Genomic DNA, 17,804 nt, shown 5'->3' with positions numbered 1-17,804 from the left:
ATAAATGCTAGGCTCAAATATGCCTCATGTCGAATTAGTGGCTTGTAGGACTTCATCTAGTTTGTGAACCTAATCCACAGAGAAGGCTGGTTAAAGCCTGTGTGAGTCATTGTAATTCCACTAATGCTGTACAACTGAACTTGCTCTCCCTGTTCCACAACTCTAAGAATGTTCAGATTGGTCCACACACTTATTAATATTAAAGCGGGCTTCTGACACCAGATACACCATTCGACTTCAAAGCCTCTGCTTCGTTCCCTTTGATTCAGTTTGTCAAATTATACAAGATTAAAGACGTGTTTGAGACATCATTGCTAGCAACACTAATTTACTCCCAACTTCTCCATAAAGCCTTGGTGTGGGATCTCCATCTAGAGCAGTGGCTCTCAAGCTTCCTAATGTTGTGACCCTTTAATACAGTTCTTCATGTTGTGGTGACCCCAACCATAAATTTATTTTCACTGCTACTTCCTAACAGTAATTCTGCTGTTATGAATCAAATGTAAATATCGGTGTTTCACGATGGTCTTACGTGACCCAAAGCATTATTCAATCCCCAAAGCAGTCACCAGCCATGGGTTGAGAAGTGCTGATCTAGACAAACCAGCCTACAATCCCGAGCCTCAGTGAATGGCTTCAGCATATTACTGACCATAATTTCTTACTCAATCCATCATAAAACCCAAAGATGAGTGTTTGGTACTAAAAAAAAAAAAAAAAAAAAGTGAACCTACAGCTACTGAGCAATGGGAAGCTGCAAGGATCTCTCAGCCATGCTAAAGATGGGCAAGAGGCTTAGAATCAACAGTGTTTAACTTGAACGCCACTCTCCTTGCCTTGAGTCAAGTCATTTATCCTACTGCAAACTGTCTCGTCTATAAAATTACAATATCCTCTACAACAAAGCATTATTGTTGGAAAGCACTCAAAAAGTATACAAGACAGCACTGTGCCTAATAAATAATAGCTTAACAAATGGTAGTTTTCCTTCATTTCTTGTTTATGCTTAATAGCCTATAAACCCAATGCAATGATAGTTGGTGTTTTAAAGGCAACTTTAAGGTAACTTTAAAAAACACTGGGTTACACAATTAATAGAAGGCATTAAGAACTTTATAAATATTTGAGATTCCTAACATATGCCTGGGTCTAATTTATCCCAATTTTACATTACCAATGAAAAGAAAGATAAAATATTTTAGAATATAAAAATGTCTTGCTGAATGTATTCAACCTAGCTAGCCTTGTGTCATCAGAAGCATTGTATTCCTGTTTATCCTGTCTATATGGATTTCCTGCTGCAATGCATATAATCTTCAAAAACAAGGATCCAATAATTACCCATAAGTAGCTGCTAATCTGCCCGGGAAAACACCAGTAGCAAAAATGCATTCAAGCATTCACCTGAACCCCATGCTGCATACAAATTTCATTTTCAACATAGGAAATATTAAATAACAAAAAATATAAATAACTTTATTTTTATGAATAGGATTGAAAAGATACTAAAAGAAAAAATCATGGACTGGAGGCCACGCCACCTGACTCGATGGAACCGGTACTGTACCTCTGCCCTGCGCCACTTCTTGCCTCTGCTGGAAAGAAGTCAAGGAGAAGATATAGAAGACGACCACAGGGCAGAACTGCTGAGGCAGCTGGGAGACTACAGGGTAAGCACGCGTGGTTTCTCTCATCCCCACACTACAAGTTACCCAGTAGTCATTTGGGGGGGGCGACAGTACTTAACACAGTACTTACACAGACTCAGGAAGCACATATGTGAGGTACAAAACACCAAAGAAGAAACGTGAGTAAATGTTCTAAAACTCAATTATCCTGCCAACAAGACCATATGAAAAGCACTTCCTAGGAAATGTATCCTAAGTAATAAATAAGAATACCTCGTTGACGTATTAAACTCAACTGCACATAAAGGGGAAAAAAACTTTTGGTTAAGTTTTGAGGGGTATTTTTGTTTTGTTATTTGTTTTTTGAGACAGGGTTCTCTGGGTAGCCTTGGCTGTTCTGGAACTCTGTAGACGAGGCTGACCTTGGACTCAGAGATTCACCTGCCCCTGCCACCATCACCAACTGGCTTAAGAGTATAATTTTATAATGATTCATTTTTAATAAACATTCTCACTAATAAACTATGTATGCTATCTACTGCCTGGTTTGTCCGATATAACTGGGTAATGAAAAGGCAATAAACAGTATGAAAGCCAAAATGGGTGAGTCACTGAGTAAAATGCAGCTAACAACTAGCTTATCAAAATATTTTCAGTTCATCATAGTAAACTAACAGTGGAAAATTATTCCAGTTCTCTGCAAGTCTTCCTTTGTAACAACAAATGCTAGAACAAGCCCAAGAACACCACACACTGCCCAAAGCAAGTGAGGGTATCTGTGTCTCTATCCGGAGGGTTACTGTGATCACACGCCCAGACCTGTCAACTAATCTTTGAGTCTGGGGTAGAATGCATTGATTAGCTTACCTGGGTCTGTGGAAGTACATGGCTAAGAGAGATGGGAACAATGAATGACTGGTGATACTATTACTATGTTAGTAACTAAAACAAAAATATTAAACCATCATCATTTACATGTTAACATATAGTAAACAGAGAAACAGAAATAATTTCATGATTCTAAAGGTTTAATATTAATAATATATAATTTACACAAGGAAAATTTATTTTTCTTCCAACTTTTACTCATGAGTCCAAATGTGTTCTTTCTCCTCAGTTCTCTGGATTTCCTCTCCATATGCCTTATTCTGAAGTGAAGCCTTTGATTGAAGCTGTGTACAGCACTGGAGTACATAACACTGATGTTCCTAATGTTGAGTTTGCTTTAGCCGTATACATCCACCCTTATCCCAAAAACATTTTGTCTGTTTGGATCTATGTTGCTTCCCTTGTACGTAACAGGTAATTTTTCAATGTGCTTTTTATATCACCTAAAGACTACTAGTATATTAAATTATATTTGGTATTATTTAAATTATAATGGGATCAAAAGAAAATATTATTTTGAAGTAATGAAATAAAATTATCATTATCTGTTTTCAAAGTGTGTCATGACACTCTGACCCGAAACACACGAGAGACTGTCTATGAGCACTAGCCTCCACACTCCGGCATTTGCTTTTGTCTGGAGTTCACTTCCTTCTGTCCAGCGGAAGGGCAACCATAACTCCATGACCTAGTAAGTTAACTCTTTACAACTTGTTTAGGGAAACAAGGAACAACTCTGCAACATCAAATTTTGCAAATGCTGGGTTAGCTCATAAAGTTAATGGTATATTACAAAAAGCAAGGCAAGTAATTAAGCACATGCCCAGTCATTAAAACAATATTGTACTGGGGTGAGCAAAGACCTATACTTAAATGTCCAAAGTGATTTTTTAAAAACAAAAAACTAAGGCATAGCTATAGATTAAAAATTCACACTTGCCTCTGCACAACCCAAACCTACAAACTCAGGTGCATGTACCATGGCACCATGGAACTTGCTCCCCATCCCCCACCCCCACACACGGGGGATGACAGGAAGATATTAAGTATGTAAGTATGTGCAGTGATATGGAAAGAGGTATGCAAAACAGGAATACCTAAGTCAGGACTTCTCAAAGGGCACGTGTTGCGCCAGGTTTGATTCCCAGCGCCCACATGGCAGTTCATAAATATTCTTAACTCCAGTGTCCTTTACTGACCTCTACCGGCACTAGGCACACAGGCCACGCGTACATACATGTAGGTAAAACACATATAAAATAAAAATTTTAAATTTAATAAAAAAATTTAAGGCATGTAACAGCCTACCTGGCCTCCATCGCTGAGTTCTCCTCAACCAAATTCTGACAACCAAAAAAACTATTTGAGGCCAGCCTGGTCTACAAATTGAGTCTAGGACAGCCAAGGCTACACAGAGAAACCCTGTCTTGAAAACAAACAAACAAAACACGATTCCTAATGCCTAATGAACTCTGCAAGGCAATGGCCTCCAACTGAGAACACTGATGGAGCTTTCTTTTTCAAAGACAAAAAGAGACTAAGTATCCCCTTTAACCTTTGCTTTAACCCACTACCAAGATATATTGCAGTTGTGTTGTGTTGTTTCTGCTCTGCCGCCCTGGTATGAACTCTCTGAGACAGTTGCCTGACTGGCCCCAACAGTTACAAAATACTAACACACAGACAAAGGAACACCATAGTTAAGAAGATGAACTTTGTATAAACCCTAGTTGTGCCATACTAGCAGAGTAATCATGGGCAGGTTAGTTGTTTACCTTCCCCACCAGGATGCTTAGAATAACCGTATTACCCATTCCATTGCAAGCCAGCACATGCAAAGCACAACGCTCACCTTGTGTTATCAGATAGTGGGATGCAATTCATACAACTGCTACATTATCCTCAGATGGAAATCACAGAAACCCAAATAAATTGAAACCAAGTATACAGTCTCATATTAAACTACTCCCTATATAAGAATGAAAAACAAGATAATATGTACATTTTTTAAAAATCCATTACTTACAATTTCAGGAAGCCAGCTGTTTAAAATTAATTTACTAAAGAAAATATCCAACACTGGGGGGGTGGGGGGGGGTGGGGGGTGGAATTGAGGGGTGGATCTCCTGTAAGGTATACTGCTTTCTTACTGCTTTCTGATTACTGAGGGACAGGTAATGGTAAGAAAATGAAATATACATTTACCTGAGACAAAATTCTGAAGAATTTTCAGCTTGTTTTCTCAAAATGGTACCTGCTGTCATCTTTACAAATAGGCTTTATTAAATACTGTGAGAAATAAACACAGTAACTACAGTAGATCTTACAACACAGTCAAAGCTACCTGCAGTTGTGTTTCCCCAGCTCTGCTCCTCTCCAAAGAGGCAGAAAATAAAACCACAAAGAAGCTGACGCAGGACTACTTCCTCCTTCCACAGCTTTATTTGCACTTAAGAGGAAGGAGGAAGAAGGGGAAAAAAGAAGCTGAGTACTATTTTCTCTTTCATGGCAAACAATTATAATAAATTTCAAAGGACTTTTAGCTCTATATTTTGTATCTAAAACTGAATGTGTCTGAGTCATAATTTCATGGACGCTCAAAAAACATTTAGTAAACTTGGTTTGAGATTTAAAATAAAATCACAACACAAAAGATATTGCTTGGTAACGTTCTCAAAGTAGATTTTATTTATACATTTCTTCAAACAATTGTGGAATTTTTAAAAATCCCTCCCAATTTCAACAGTTTAGGAACAGCACTGAAACCAGGTGTCTAAAGCAAATACAAATAGACTGGTGCTTTGCTGCCTCACTGAGCTAACACCAAGAGGCCAATTTACTCTAATCTTAAAGAATCTTGTTTCTAAGTGTGTTTGAGTTGGCCCCTGAGAACTGTTCAATAAAGAAAATGTTAGGGGAAAAGAGATTATTTCTAAAATGTTCGATCTTCGAAAATAAAATTCAGAAATGTGTATTTGAAAGGATCTGCAAAATATGGTACTGTGTTTACACATAAAAGAACCAACAACCCCTAATGACTAAAATGCAAAATAATCTAAAAATACTTTAAATAGCATGGCATTAGTGATACTCTTTTTAAAGCATTTCACATAAAAGTAACCAAAATGACTGTCCTCATCCTAACAAAAAAACAAAAACCTAATCCTTTTCTAAAACAAAAATATATTTGAAAGAAAAAAACAATACCGTACAGTTCACTGCTAAATTAAATTTCTGAGACTGTAAGAAATGGGGCCAACACAAGACACACCCAAATGGGGTTGTTAACACAAGAAATGTGCTATAAGTAAAGTGCATGAAAGGAAGCCTGCTCAGCTAAATGAAGTAGACAAAGGTCAGAAGTCAAGGGTCATTCGCCAGAGCGGCAGCAGGCTCGAAAACCACACTGCAAATTCTGGCATCCACTGGCGGTGTCAGCATGAGGACCTGTATGAAAGTAAAAAATACGTGAAAGGAGGAACTTCGTGGAGATCATGCAAAAACAGTCCTGCCTACTACTCTAAAGCTGTTTTACTAGCAGCTCCCTGACATCACACAAGTAATATCTTACAGAAAATGCAATAAAAATTCACACACAAATTGCCAATAAGCAGTCGGATTTCATCCTAACTATCCTCCATGGAAGAAGGATCATAGTAAAATCTCCCAAGAATCTTACAACCTAAGAAAAAAAGGAGACAACCCGCGCAGACAAGACTGCTAAATAACTTAATAAATTCTCTGAGCATCTTTCCTAGAAACATAATTAAGACAAAAACCTGAAACCCCATCTGAACTGTGACAGCTAAAGAATGCAGCAAAAACCGACTAGAATAAATGTCATGTTCAAACTTAAAACAATATACAATATAGACACAGACTCAATGTACGTGTCATACTGAGCATTTGTAGACCTTCTGAACAAAAGCAAATAGCAGTTATACATCCAAAACTGAATGACAAATGAGTGGTTAAACACCTAAAACATAACATTGGTATTCATTACAATAATGAACTTCTTGTGGAATAACTGGAATTTTCCACCAGCTGCACTGTGCTACCCAGGCAATAGATAAAAGTTCTAGATCTATTCAGAAACATAACTGCAAATTAGAAAAGTAACAAAGAAATTTCACAAAAGTTAGAGAGTGCTCTGAATAATATGGTTCTTATAAGGAGAAACAAATGTAGAAAGGTGTGTCTAACATTTCTAAGACTCAGTGTCGCTGGTACACTGAATTAATAATATACAGCAGCTGTTTACACTTCCACTAGGAAACCAAAGCTTACAATTGTGATACACAAAAACCAAACAGAAGACACGAAACATTGCTACAGAACATGCGTACGTATCTAATGAACATATATAATGAATCTCATTATACCTCAGTGATCCCCATTATCTCAGAAATCCACTTACATCGTACTACTTTATAAGAGCAGCTGTATATTGCAGAAGAAGGTGACAACCTTTTAAGACAGTAATCATGATACTTGCAACTAAACATATACACTACATGTGCTAAAAAAGTTAAAATATTTCCTTTCATTCCCAAGAGATAAAGTCACTGAAATGTAATATTCACATTATTCACTGTGTAAATGACAAATCATCTTTAAGAAAAACACTGACTCTGGTGCCCCATATTTGACCATGTCCCCTCGATTGGGAGACCTGGTGGCACTCAGAGAAAGAATAGCAGGTTACCAAGAAGAGATCTGATACCCTATGAGCATATACAGGGGGAGGTAATCCCCCTCAGGAACAGTCATAGGGGAGGGGAATAAAGGGAAAATGGGAGGGAGGGAGGAATAGGAGGATACAAGGGATGGGATAACAATTTAGATGTAATATGAATAAATTAATAAAATATATTTTAAAAAAAGAAAACACTGACTTTTATATTTATGTGTAGAATTGCAATTGATTGTAATTTCACTTATGTTGAAATATTTAAGAACGGCATGCCTGGGATTAGCTTCAAAAAAGAAAAATGGACATGATATATAATATGATTATGGGTACTAAAAGATTGGTCTCAAATTTAAGACTGTTGAAAACTAATGATACATGTTTGGAGGCTTAAAAAGTTCTCTATAACACTGGAATACTACAGGTCCATTTTTTTCTAGCAAAAATTAAAATCTTCCATTCTTGTTATATACCAAGTATTTTAAAATTTTGCAACACCCTATAAAGCAACATTTTTCTTATTTTTTCTTAAATAGGACACAAGGCTAAAATTAAGAAGACTTAGCACTTATTTGTAACCTGGAAAAGGATGCTGCCCTTTGAGGTTCCTCTCCCTCTGTCAGCCTTTGACCAAGCTTTTCCTTGTAACGTATCTCCAGCTTTTCCATCAGTCCTCAGCCATCCCCTGCTCACCTTAGCTTCACCAACTGAACTCCTCACTGCCATCTCACCACCCACCCTTTGAGCCTTAGTCTAATTAATGCATAGGTTGCTGAATCTCAGCAAAGTGTACCTATCATTTATCTGTACATAATTATATTCTCAGCAACTGTCAAAGAAAAACATGAAAAATGTTAATTTTCCAAATAAAAGCAAACACACACACACACACACGCAACATGTTTTTGTTTGCTTGTTTTTCTGTTTTTAGAGACAAGGTCTTCTGTCTTCCATGCTGTCTATAAGCCTCTAGGTTCATCTTTGTACCTCAGCTTCCCTAGTAACTGGCCTACATACACAGCTCCATCCTGTCTACATCCATGCTCTTCTATTTTCAGTCACATAAAGGTAAGGAAGGAATATGATACTGAAGTCCATGGTGGCCTAAGAAAACAGCCAAAGCTAGAAGCAGCGAAGGAAAGCACACCACTGGTTTTCAGGGAAATAGCAGAGGGGCCTCAACAGTACAAGTGGTCAAGTACGCCATTCTCCCACTTGACTAACAATTCAAAGCATACTTCCCTTTAAATGTTTGACTTCTCGCTAGCAAATTTCTACCTCAATGTTGAAAAACAGGAACCAAACTGTTACAATATATCAGGCTAAATTATAAGAACATAGGCTTTCCAGCGGTGACGACCTCCCTACTAGAACATGCATCTCGCAAAAGATCTCCTTCGTCTCTCTCTAGAAGAGAAGAGGAAACACAAGAAAAAGCGCCTGGTGCAGAGCTCTAATTGCCACTTTATGGATGTGACGTGCCCAGGCTGCTATAAATCACCAGTCTTTAGCCATGCACAAACAGCAGTCTTGTGTGTTGGCTGGGCCACTGTTCTCTGTCAGCCTACCGGTGGAAAAGCAAGGCTGACAGAAGGATGCTCCTTCAGGAAGAAGCAGCACTGAAAGCACCTGATTCAAGATGAGGGGGAACCACCCCAATAAACACATTTTGGATTAAAAATATATATATAGAAAAATTAAAGGTAAAATCTCATAATTGTTAAAGCAAAGAGTACTTTTTTATATTCAGATGAAAAGAACTACAAAGGCAGTAGTTAATTCTGCTTATAAAAATGACATGTTTTCCCTTGGTTTTAAGTACTTTGTATTACTCATGCTGTGGGTATGTCTTCACTTACCTTCACTTACCTTTAACTCCTTTTTAAACTTAAATTAGAAACATAAGAGAGCAAATCACCTGAGACTGCCACCTCCAGAACTAAAAGCTAATCTACCTTAACTGCTAAATTATGCACAAACTGAAATGCAAATCTGCACGAGAAAGTTTACCCACTTTGCTCAAATGTTCTTCAGAACTCTAAACTATGCCATATAACAACTATTTTAATGATAAAGATTTGTATAAATATTTCAGTGGAGACACCTTGCATATCCAAATCAAGTAACAAGTTTAAAATCATGGAGAATGGTCAGAAGAATCAGAATGTGTGTTTGGCATCAGAGCTCGGTATACTATCTTGCTCCAAGTAGTAATGGAGTCACTGATGGCTAACATCGTCCCCAATGTCTCTACCGGCGCTTAGGCCACAGATCACTCTGCCTTTTCCTTCTCTGTCTAGGCTACAAGTCTGTTTATCAGCATTAAGTTCTTTTAGATAATAATGTGATAATTATATATTTTCTTTTAACAAAATACAGTTTAAATTAATTCAAATATACATGCTTCCTTATTACACTGAACTATGTACTAGATCATGACTACTTTTAAAAATAAAAATGAAAGTTCCTAAACCTTCACCAAGTATTTCCTGTACAAGCTAAGCTTTAAAGATATTCTATCAATGGCGTTACCTTTTACAACTAGGCACAATTCTAGCACCTTCTAAGTTGTCTGTATGTTCTTTTTCAGAAAACGTTGAGTCAGCATATTGCTTTAAGAGCAACTATCTAGAATTGTAGAAAATGTACTACATGAAAAGTTACCCTATAAACTTTAAAGCATTTTCATTTCTTCCAAATCATGTTCTATCAAGTTAAGAAAGAAAATTTAGAATTCTATTATTTCAAGTACTGTAAATACTTTTCAATTTTTTTGGGGGGGGGGGTTTCGAGACAGGGTTTCTCTGTGTAGCCTTGGCCATCCTGGACTCACTTTGTAGACCAGGCTGGCCTCGAACTCACAGCGATCCGCCTGCCTCTGCCTCCCGAGTGCTGGGATTAAAGGCATGCGCCACCACACCCGGCTGACGCAAATGTTTTTTAAAAAGTCAGATCTCTGAATTAAAGCTTCTACTGAAAGTGAGAAATTAAAAAACAAAACAAAACAAAACAAAAAAACACATTCTACAAAAGAGTAAGTAACTCCTTTGGAATTCTAATATATATTCAAAACAAATGAAGATAAAAATAATATTGAGAAAGTACAAAAGATTTTAGGCACTTAACTTTTTCATCTAAATATTTTTTTAAGAAGTTTAAAACAGTTATGTACAAATTAAGTTGGTATATAATAAAATTGAGCTAAAACTGAATACTTCTCACCAAAATATCTATCTCCGGTAAGCAAAACAAACTAGGTTATGAGATTTGTTTCCAAACACAACTTATACTGAAATTATATAGATGACTCAAATATAACATACAAATTTTTTATACTTATTTAAAAATTACTTATTAGTCTTAAAATTCATCCTATATGCCTTTGGAAGTTTTATCTTTAAATCTATCCTTATTTTTGTTCTTTCAGGTTACAAGTCTGTGTGTCAGTATACATGAACACTGAGTGCATTAGCCACAGATCCAGAACAGGTGTGGGATCCCCTGGCGCTTGAATTTCAGGCAGTTGTGAGCTGCCTCCTGTATCTGTGAGGAACCTAACTCTTCTCCTATGTAAGAGCAATATGACTCATTCATTTAGCCACTGAGTCCACCTGCCTAGCCCCCCACAGCTTTCTTTTTAATAATAAGCAAAATTTTCCACTCATGAACATATTTTATTTGTTCAAAAAAAAAAAAAAGCATTCATTTTGTCCATTGCTTGGTCACACTGCTAGCCAGTAAGAAAAAGCAAAGATAGGCTCTACCAGGTTACTTTTATCAAGAACATGTCAGCTCTTCCAGAAATAAGAGAGCTGAGATCTCATGTTTTCTCATTTAAGAGAAATTTAATTCCCAAACAATAGGAAATTTGATAACTTCTCTGCATGCTAAAATGTTATTCTTCTCTCTAGTGTCCTTGGCTCCTGTCAACTGTTCTCCCTGAGATAATTTCTCATCTTCCCTCTCATTTGAGAATGAATTGGGCTCTCAAAATCAACTGTATACAGTATAAAAAATAGGTGTATAAGAGAATGAAGCTATCTAAATTTGTTTCCAGTTACAAATACAGGAAGGTTTGTTCTGTTTATTAATAATTGAGAAGCAGCTTTATTATGCTCTGAAAAATTCATTTCCTACTAAATGCAATCAAATGCCCAAAAGAGCAACAATATAATTTTAAAACGTATGTTCCAACAGGCTCATTGAAGAACAGAAAAGACATTTAAAAAGGGGGGAAAAAAAGGAGAGTAGAGGAATGTTTAACTAATGGTGTGTGGGAGCGTGGGGAATAAGATGGAGTCCTTACATAAAGCAAGGATGTCCTTGAATTACTGACACTACTTCCTGAGTGCTAGGACTAATTACAGGCACAAGCCATCACTCTTGTTTTATATGGTGCTAGAGAGTTGTGCATCCTAGGCAAGCCCTCTTCTAACCAGCCACATCCCAAAGCCCTATTTCATGACTTTTAAATTGGTTCAGGAACCAACTGCTAAAACGGTATACAAATTCTGGTCACCTGTGGCACCTCAGCCTTTTTCAGTACTACACAATCTATACTCCTCAATCTGAAGGGAGATTAATATAAAATAAGGCATGGGGCTTCTGAGGATTTCACGTTTCCAAAGTCTTCCTTTGTTATCTACTGCTCTAGATAAAGCAGTGCTATCAGAAAAACTAAGCCTGTCATTCCTGACAAATCAGCTTATCTAGAAAATCAATACTTTTAAGTTGTTAATAGATGAGTGCTAGAACATTGCAGTGGAATTCTCAAAAACTTAGAATAATCTTAGTATTTCTATAACAACTTGTCATCCTTAAATGATTTACACCCTTACAATCCTAAAAATCTGGTAGAATGGAAAAGAAACTTACCTCTAAGAAGTAAGTAAAAACATGTGGCATTTTAATTTTATTAAAAAACCAATCATTTTAATTTTATTAAATTTAAAGGACTAAACCTGAAAGTAAGACAGTTTGTGCAATTAGAAATCTAGAAAGCAAACAAAAACTATAAAAATTATTAAAACTGCCAAAAAATGTTAAATGAATTCTTCAAAGTACCTAGGTGTTAAAAGGCAAAGGCATTACCGTTAATGTTGTCACAGTAGTAAAAGTATTCATCATTTAGGGAAGGACATGCTGAGACCAAATCTTGCAGGCCTGCGCCAGTTACAGTCAGGCAGCCGGAGAGGTTAAGGTGCTCCAAGTAAGGCAACCCGCCTCCCAGAGTCAAAACCCTGCAAAAGAAATCACATGACAGTCAGGAAACAGTAAGCTTTCAAAATTTTAATATTGCTATGGCCCACTAGTATTTTGTATACCTCTCAACCTGGTAATAAGAAAAGTTAAGACTTTTTATAAAACACTGATAACTCACTTATCCTTAGGCAAGAATGTATCTTGAGACTCCAATAAAGAAGCATATAATACTTTTCTGCATAAGAACATTATATTAACGCAATTCTCACACTCATGCAAAAACACTGAGACCTACAGCTGTACTGTTCATTCTCCCATCAAACTGAGAATAAAACTTATCAAGAAATTATTGACGTCTAAAACCCAATTATCAGTTCTGGAATTCCCCCCATAACCTAGTGAAAGGGTCCCCTACAGTTTCCAACAGGGAAGCGAACTGAACCACACAGAATGGTAAGAATGGAAACCTAGTGCAGACTGATGACGTCAACCTGGATCAGACTTCGGAAAGTCTAATGCCAGGAGGTTAATTGTCAGCACGCTTAAAACACAGTACAATTTGGGAAAAGGTTTCCAGGAAACAATCAGTCTTATCAGTCCAATTCCAGGTGTACAATAAAGTTTAAGGTGTGACTACACAGAAACTCTTTTACAAAGTCCATGTGACTAAGAGGGTGGGTTCTATAACTAAAAGGCCTAGAGTCCAGTGTGGTCTCAGCAGGCCATGAAGTACATGTGACATCTCCCCTAAGGATGGCGATGGTCTAAGGCGGGAAGAGTCTGGCATAATCATGCTGGGGAATGTGAGTGAGGTCTGCTTCTATAACAAAAGGAGTGTGAGGTCTGCCTCCCCAGACAGCAAGGTCACCAGGTCTTTAACAAAATCCACTCTCAGCTTTCTGGATAGGATGCAGGTATTTGATCTTTATCACCTCAACTGAGGGGACACCCCTGTGTGATTAACTTTCCTGGTTCTCTTAGTGCTCCTCTGTGAGTACAAGGACCTCTGTGCCCCCAACAGCCTAGTAATTCCTCTCCTGGGTATACACACACAAGAGAAATGAAAACAGGTTTATACCAAAACTAGCATATAAATGTCCACGGCAGCGTTATTCACATCACACAAAAAGCAAAACACCCCAAATGACCACTGATGAATGGTACCATAAACAGAATGGGGCATATCCACACAATTAAATGTTATACTATGAAGTACAGATATGTTGTGACCTGCATAAAATTTAAATGCATTATGCTATGTTAAAAAAAAAAAAAACCAAACCTTAAATACTACCGCTTAACAACAGGTAAGCTCACAGAGATGGCTGATAGATTAACTGGCTGCTAGCAACTAAGGACAAGAATTGGAAGTACATGGTTTTTATATTGACTATATTAAAAGGGGGATTCATGATGGTAAAAATAGTACTACCTAAATTCATTTCCATGTTTAAAAAGAAAACCTAGTATTACATTTACGTGTAAAAGCCACAGTAGAGATTAAAATATCAAGAATAAAGTTGACAACATCAAGTTGTTATACAAAGATAATTAAAGGAATATAAAACATCAAAAGTGGAACAACTGGATAAAGAGATAAACTAAGATGCTAATATACCAAAAAAAAAGAAAGAAAGAAAGAAAGAAAGAAAAAGAAACTAATATACCAAATTTTGTTTTAAGATTAATGCAGTTTAAGATAGGAGCCAATGTAAGAAGCAAACTACTATGGAGATAAGATATGCAGTTTTTTGAGACTTTTTTAAAATTTTATTAATTTATTCAGATTACAACTCAATTGTTATCCTATCACTTGTCCCATTCCTCCCTCCCTCCTGCTTTCACCCTATTCCCTCCCCCCCAGGTCTATGACCGAGGGGGACCTCCTCCCCCACTATATGGTCATATTCTTGCTAATACTGACTAGCCTAGAAGTCATTGTGCAAAATAAGCTGGCAGTGAACAGCAATTCTCCATCTACTTCCCAAGAGTTGAGATTACCGGCATATGCTGTCACAACTGGCCAGAAGTATGGGAATTACTGATACGCAGAGAGGGTAGTGGATGGTAAAGATTGGAAAGACATTTTTTAAATCCATTCTAATTTTAAAGGACTCTTTCCCACCATTCTGCCATCTCTATACACTTCAGATTAACAATGGTAGTAGTTCAGAATCTATGTGGTTTGACAGGAACAAATGACCTTTTTTTAGACAGGATTTTGAGCCAAGGACAGATGGTCTGGAACTCAAAATTCTTTTGCCCAAGCCTAAGTGCTAGGATTAACTGGTCCAAGGAAAGTCTTTAAAGAAGAAAATACTTAAAATTCACTAATTCATAAAGTCTAAGAACCTCAGCAGTTCAATATGCACTGTTCAAAGGGTCGTCTAAAAAAGCTCAGAGTGTCTGAATGCTAAACAAACCTAATGAAATGTAAACTGCTATACAAATACCTAAATGGGCCATCTGCACAATCACTGGCTTTACTGCCCCTTAGTGGAAACACAAACTATGAATACAAACCAGCAATTGTGATACCGTATGATGAGTGCTCTGCAGGAAACACACAGAGCAGTCTACAGACAAGGTGTCTCACATTGGCGTAGTGCTATGTGCTATTAGAGAAACACACAGAGCAGTCTACAGACAAGGTGTCTCACATTGGCATAGTGCTATGTGCTATTAGACAAACGATGAACAGAATTTAGCCAGTAGTAGTGTGTTTGGCTGCTTGGTTTGGTTTTGGGTTTTTCGAGACAGGTTTTCTCTGTGTGGCCCTGGCTGTCCTGGACTCGCTTTGTAGACCAGGCTGGCCTCAAACTCACAGAGATCCTCCTGCCTCTGCCTCCTAAGTGCTAGGATTAAAGGTGGGAGCCACCACACCAGGCTCAATAGTAATATATTACAAAAAGAAAACACAACTATTAAAGACAAAAGAAGCACAGCACCATAGAAAATGAGAAAATAAGTTGGGCGTGGTGGCACACGCCTATAATCCCAGCACTCAGGAGGCAGAGGCAGACGGATCGCTGTGAGTTCAAGGCCAGCCTGGTCTACAAAGTGAGTCCAGGGAGACCCTGTCTCGAAAAAAACCAAAAAAAAAAAACAAAAAACAAAAACAAAAACAAAAACAAAAAAAAAAAAAGAAAAGAAAATGAGAAAATAGCCCCATAGGGCTAAAGTGAAGTATGTATGTATGCGGATGCCTCTGTGTGTGCATGTGTACATGTGTGTGTGTGTGTGTACATGCCTACGTGTGCATGTTTTGTAGGAGCAAGGATGAGAATAAGAAAAAATAAAGGGGTATCAAAAGCTATAAAATTGGTTTCAGCTGGTTTTTAGCCAAAGGTAATATGACTTGATGAAAGACTAATAGTAGTAACAAAGATCAAGAAAATATATTCTGAAAAGATCTCTCTTCTGAGTCTTGTCACACATGCTCAAGTATACCAGACACAGGCTGAAATAACAAAAAGACAAATGAATAATAAACTCTGCCCTCAACAAGGGAAAGAAGCATTTAAACAATTAATAAAGCATACAAAATATTTCACACTTACAATCCCTCACAAATAGTTAATAGCGCTGACAGAGCTACCTAGCCAACACAACTGTGATACACCACAGAGGGAGGCAACACTCTGTCCCATCTTTGACCCATGCAGCTGCATTATATTGTTTTGGAACCAAAAACAACTGCTGCAACATGCCCTGCTCCAGAGAGAAGTAGTCATGGCATCCTTCCATCCCTAAGGCTTTGTGATCAGACGGTTCTCCCTGACGGTGGCTCATTATTCTGAATCCCCAGGGAGTCAATGCTCTAGCCCGCATGACTATGCCCTATTCCTGAGACGAAGCAGCATCATGCCTCCAGAGGATCACATGGTGCTGACAGGTGCTTCAGGGTCGCTGACGTTAGTTTTCGTTGTTTTTTTTTAATTTTATTTTATATATATGAGTGTTTTGCCTGGGTGTATGTCTGAGCACCATGTGCAATGCCTGGTACCTGTAGATGCCTGCAGAGGGCATCGGATCCTCTGGAAGTAAAGTTATGGACAAATGTGAGTCATGATGTACAAAAATGGGGGTTGAACTCAAAAGTGCTTTTAATCAGAGTCATCTCTCCAGTTCCAGACACCAGTTTTTTGACCCATCTGTAACCAAGTCTGCCTCAGAGATTGACCCTCTTCAAAGACTCAAGTGTCACATAGGTTTCTGAGATCAAAAGCTCAGACACTGATTCTAGAGCTGCTTTCTGAACCTACACTGTGTCTGCTTCTACAAGATACGTCAGACTAGAGTAAAAAATGACAAAGTCAAATGCTGTCCTGGTAGGTCTCTGGAAGGCTGTATGCATGAATAATGGCTCATCGAAGGGTGAAAGAAGAAATAAATGACAGAAGTATGAATGAAAATGATTGTGTTGTATTAGGGGCAGTTATCCTCTCTATGGTAATCTTTGTCATTTCTCCCCTACAAGAAGTATACTGAAGGACAAGCTTAGTCACTCAACTCAGGGCATCTGAGCAGCCAAGTACGGCCTATGGAGAGGCAATGAGTGTGTTACCCTCCTGAAGCCTGTCAGAGCCCAGAAGCCAGCGGCAGGGCCAGGCCGGGGAACCAAGTACACAGCTCTACTCCCTGTATCTTATCCTGCACAAGAGCAAGCAACATAAGCTGGCCCTGCCAAAGCCATGGGAGGTAGAAAGATAGCCAGCATCCCTAGAGCAGCACTCTAGGATGAGGACTCAGGGTGACCCATGAACAATGTGGCTACCCACAGCTTAAGGAAGATAGTTCCTCATGTTCACACTCTAGTAGTCAGCATTGTATTTTGATGGAACAATTAACACATAATGGCATGTTTACATGCTATATGTAACCTACTTTTAGCTGTTGCATTCCAAGACTAAATGGCACTTACAATGAATGGCAGAGATGCTAACAGTATCTGTGAAAGAGTTTCACTATACGATGCTACCTTGAGAGTCTAACATATTTGAAAAAGCATCTGGAAAAATAGCATAAAACAGTAGAGTGTGAATGCAATGAATGGAAATAGTGGCACAGGCCTACAATCCCAGCACTTGAGAAAGAGAAGACAGGAGCATCAGGAATTCAAGGCCAGCTCTGGATAAACACCTGGGATTCTGGATCTAAATAAATCCCTTACTCTCTCACATCTGTACCTCCACAAAACAGAGACAAAACAATTTGAAGGAAGGCACTTTACAGAGAGAGAGAGAGAAAAGCACTCTTAAAGTCACAGTACCAGAAATGGGCTACCTCTCTATGCTTTGGCAGCCAGGGAGGCCCCTGCTATTGTTTTGTTTAAATACATGTGATGTGCCTATAAACCTCATTCTACTAAACATTTGTGTTTACGTCCAGGG

The 17,804-nt window shown here is 38.0% G+C and overlaps 3 protein-coding genes across 6 annotated transcripts in view; 2 read left to right on the top strand and 1 right to left on the bottom strand.

Annotated features, from left to right (window-relative positions):
- CC2D2A (coiled-coil and C2 domain containing 2A) overlaps positions 1-3,962 on the top strand; it is an 83,818-nt gene extending 79,856 nt beyond the window's left edge. For all 3 annotated transcript variants that reach the window (XM_084798665.1, XM_084798663.1, XM_084798664.1), the window contains 2 exons: positions 1,493-1,670; positions 2,746-3,962. In XM_084798665.1, coding sequence (XP_084654791.1) covers positions 1,493-1,670; positions 2,746-2,934 — 367 coding nt within the window. In that variant the 3' untranslated portion in view covers positions 2,935-3,962. The remainder of the gene's footprint in view (positions 1-1,492; positions 1,671-2,745) is intronic.
- Positions 3,963-5,173: 1,211 nt separating this feature from the next.
- The window catches only part of FBXL5 (F-box and leucine rich repeat protein 5), a 40,254-nt gene continuing 27,623 nt past the window's right edge, over positions 5,174-17,804 (bottom strand). For both annotated transcript variants that reach the window (XM_084798667.1, XM_084798668.1), the window contains exons 10-11: positions 12,301-12,449; positions 5,174-5,963 (exon numbers count right to left, since the gene is read on the bottom strand). In XM_084798667.1, coding sequence (XP_084654793.1) covers positions 5,887-5,963; positions 12,301-12,449 — 226 coding nt within the window. In that variant the 3' untranslated portion in view covers positions 5,174-5,886. The remainder of the gene's footprint in view (positions 5,964-12,300; positions 12,450-17,804) is intronic.
- Positions 5,970-10,536, top strand: LOC311607111 (small ribosomal subunit protein eS27-like). The gene has a single exon (XM_084798669.1). It carries the CDS (start codon positions 8,584-8,586, stop codon positions 8,830-8,832), a length of 249 nt encoding a protein of 82 aa, XP_084654795.1. The 5' UTR covers positions 5,970-8,583; the 3' UTR covers positions 8,833-10,536.

This window comes from Acomys minous, assembly GCF_964271855.1.
Source record: "Acomys minous genome assembly, chromosome: 10".
Classification (NCBI taxonomy): domain Eukaryota; kingdom Metazoa; phylum Chordata; class Mammalia; order Rodentia; family Muridae; genus Acomys; species Acomys minous.
This window is presented reverse-complemented; position numbering and strand designations above follow the sequence as displayed.

What these genes read in the sequence shown, in the direction of transcription:
- LOC311607111 (XM_084798669.1), top strand. Translation starts at nt 8,584, where the DNA reads ATGCATCTCGCAAAAGATCTCCTTCGTCTCTCTCTAGAAGAGAAGAGG.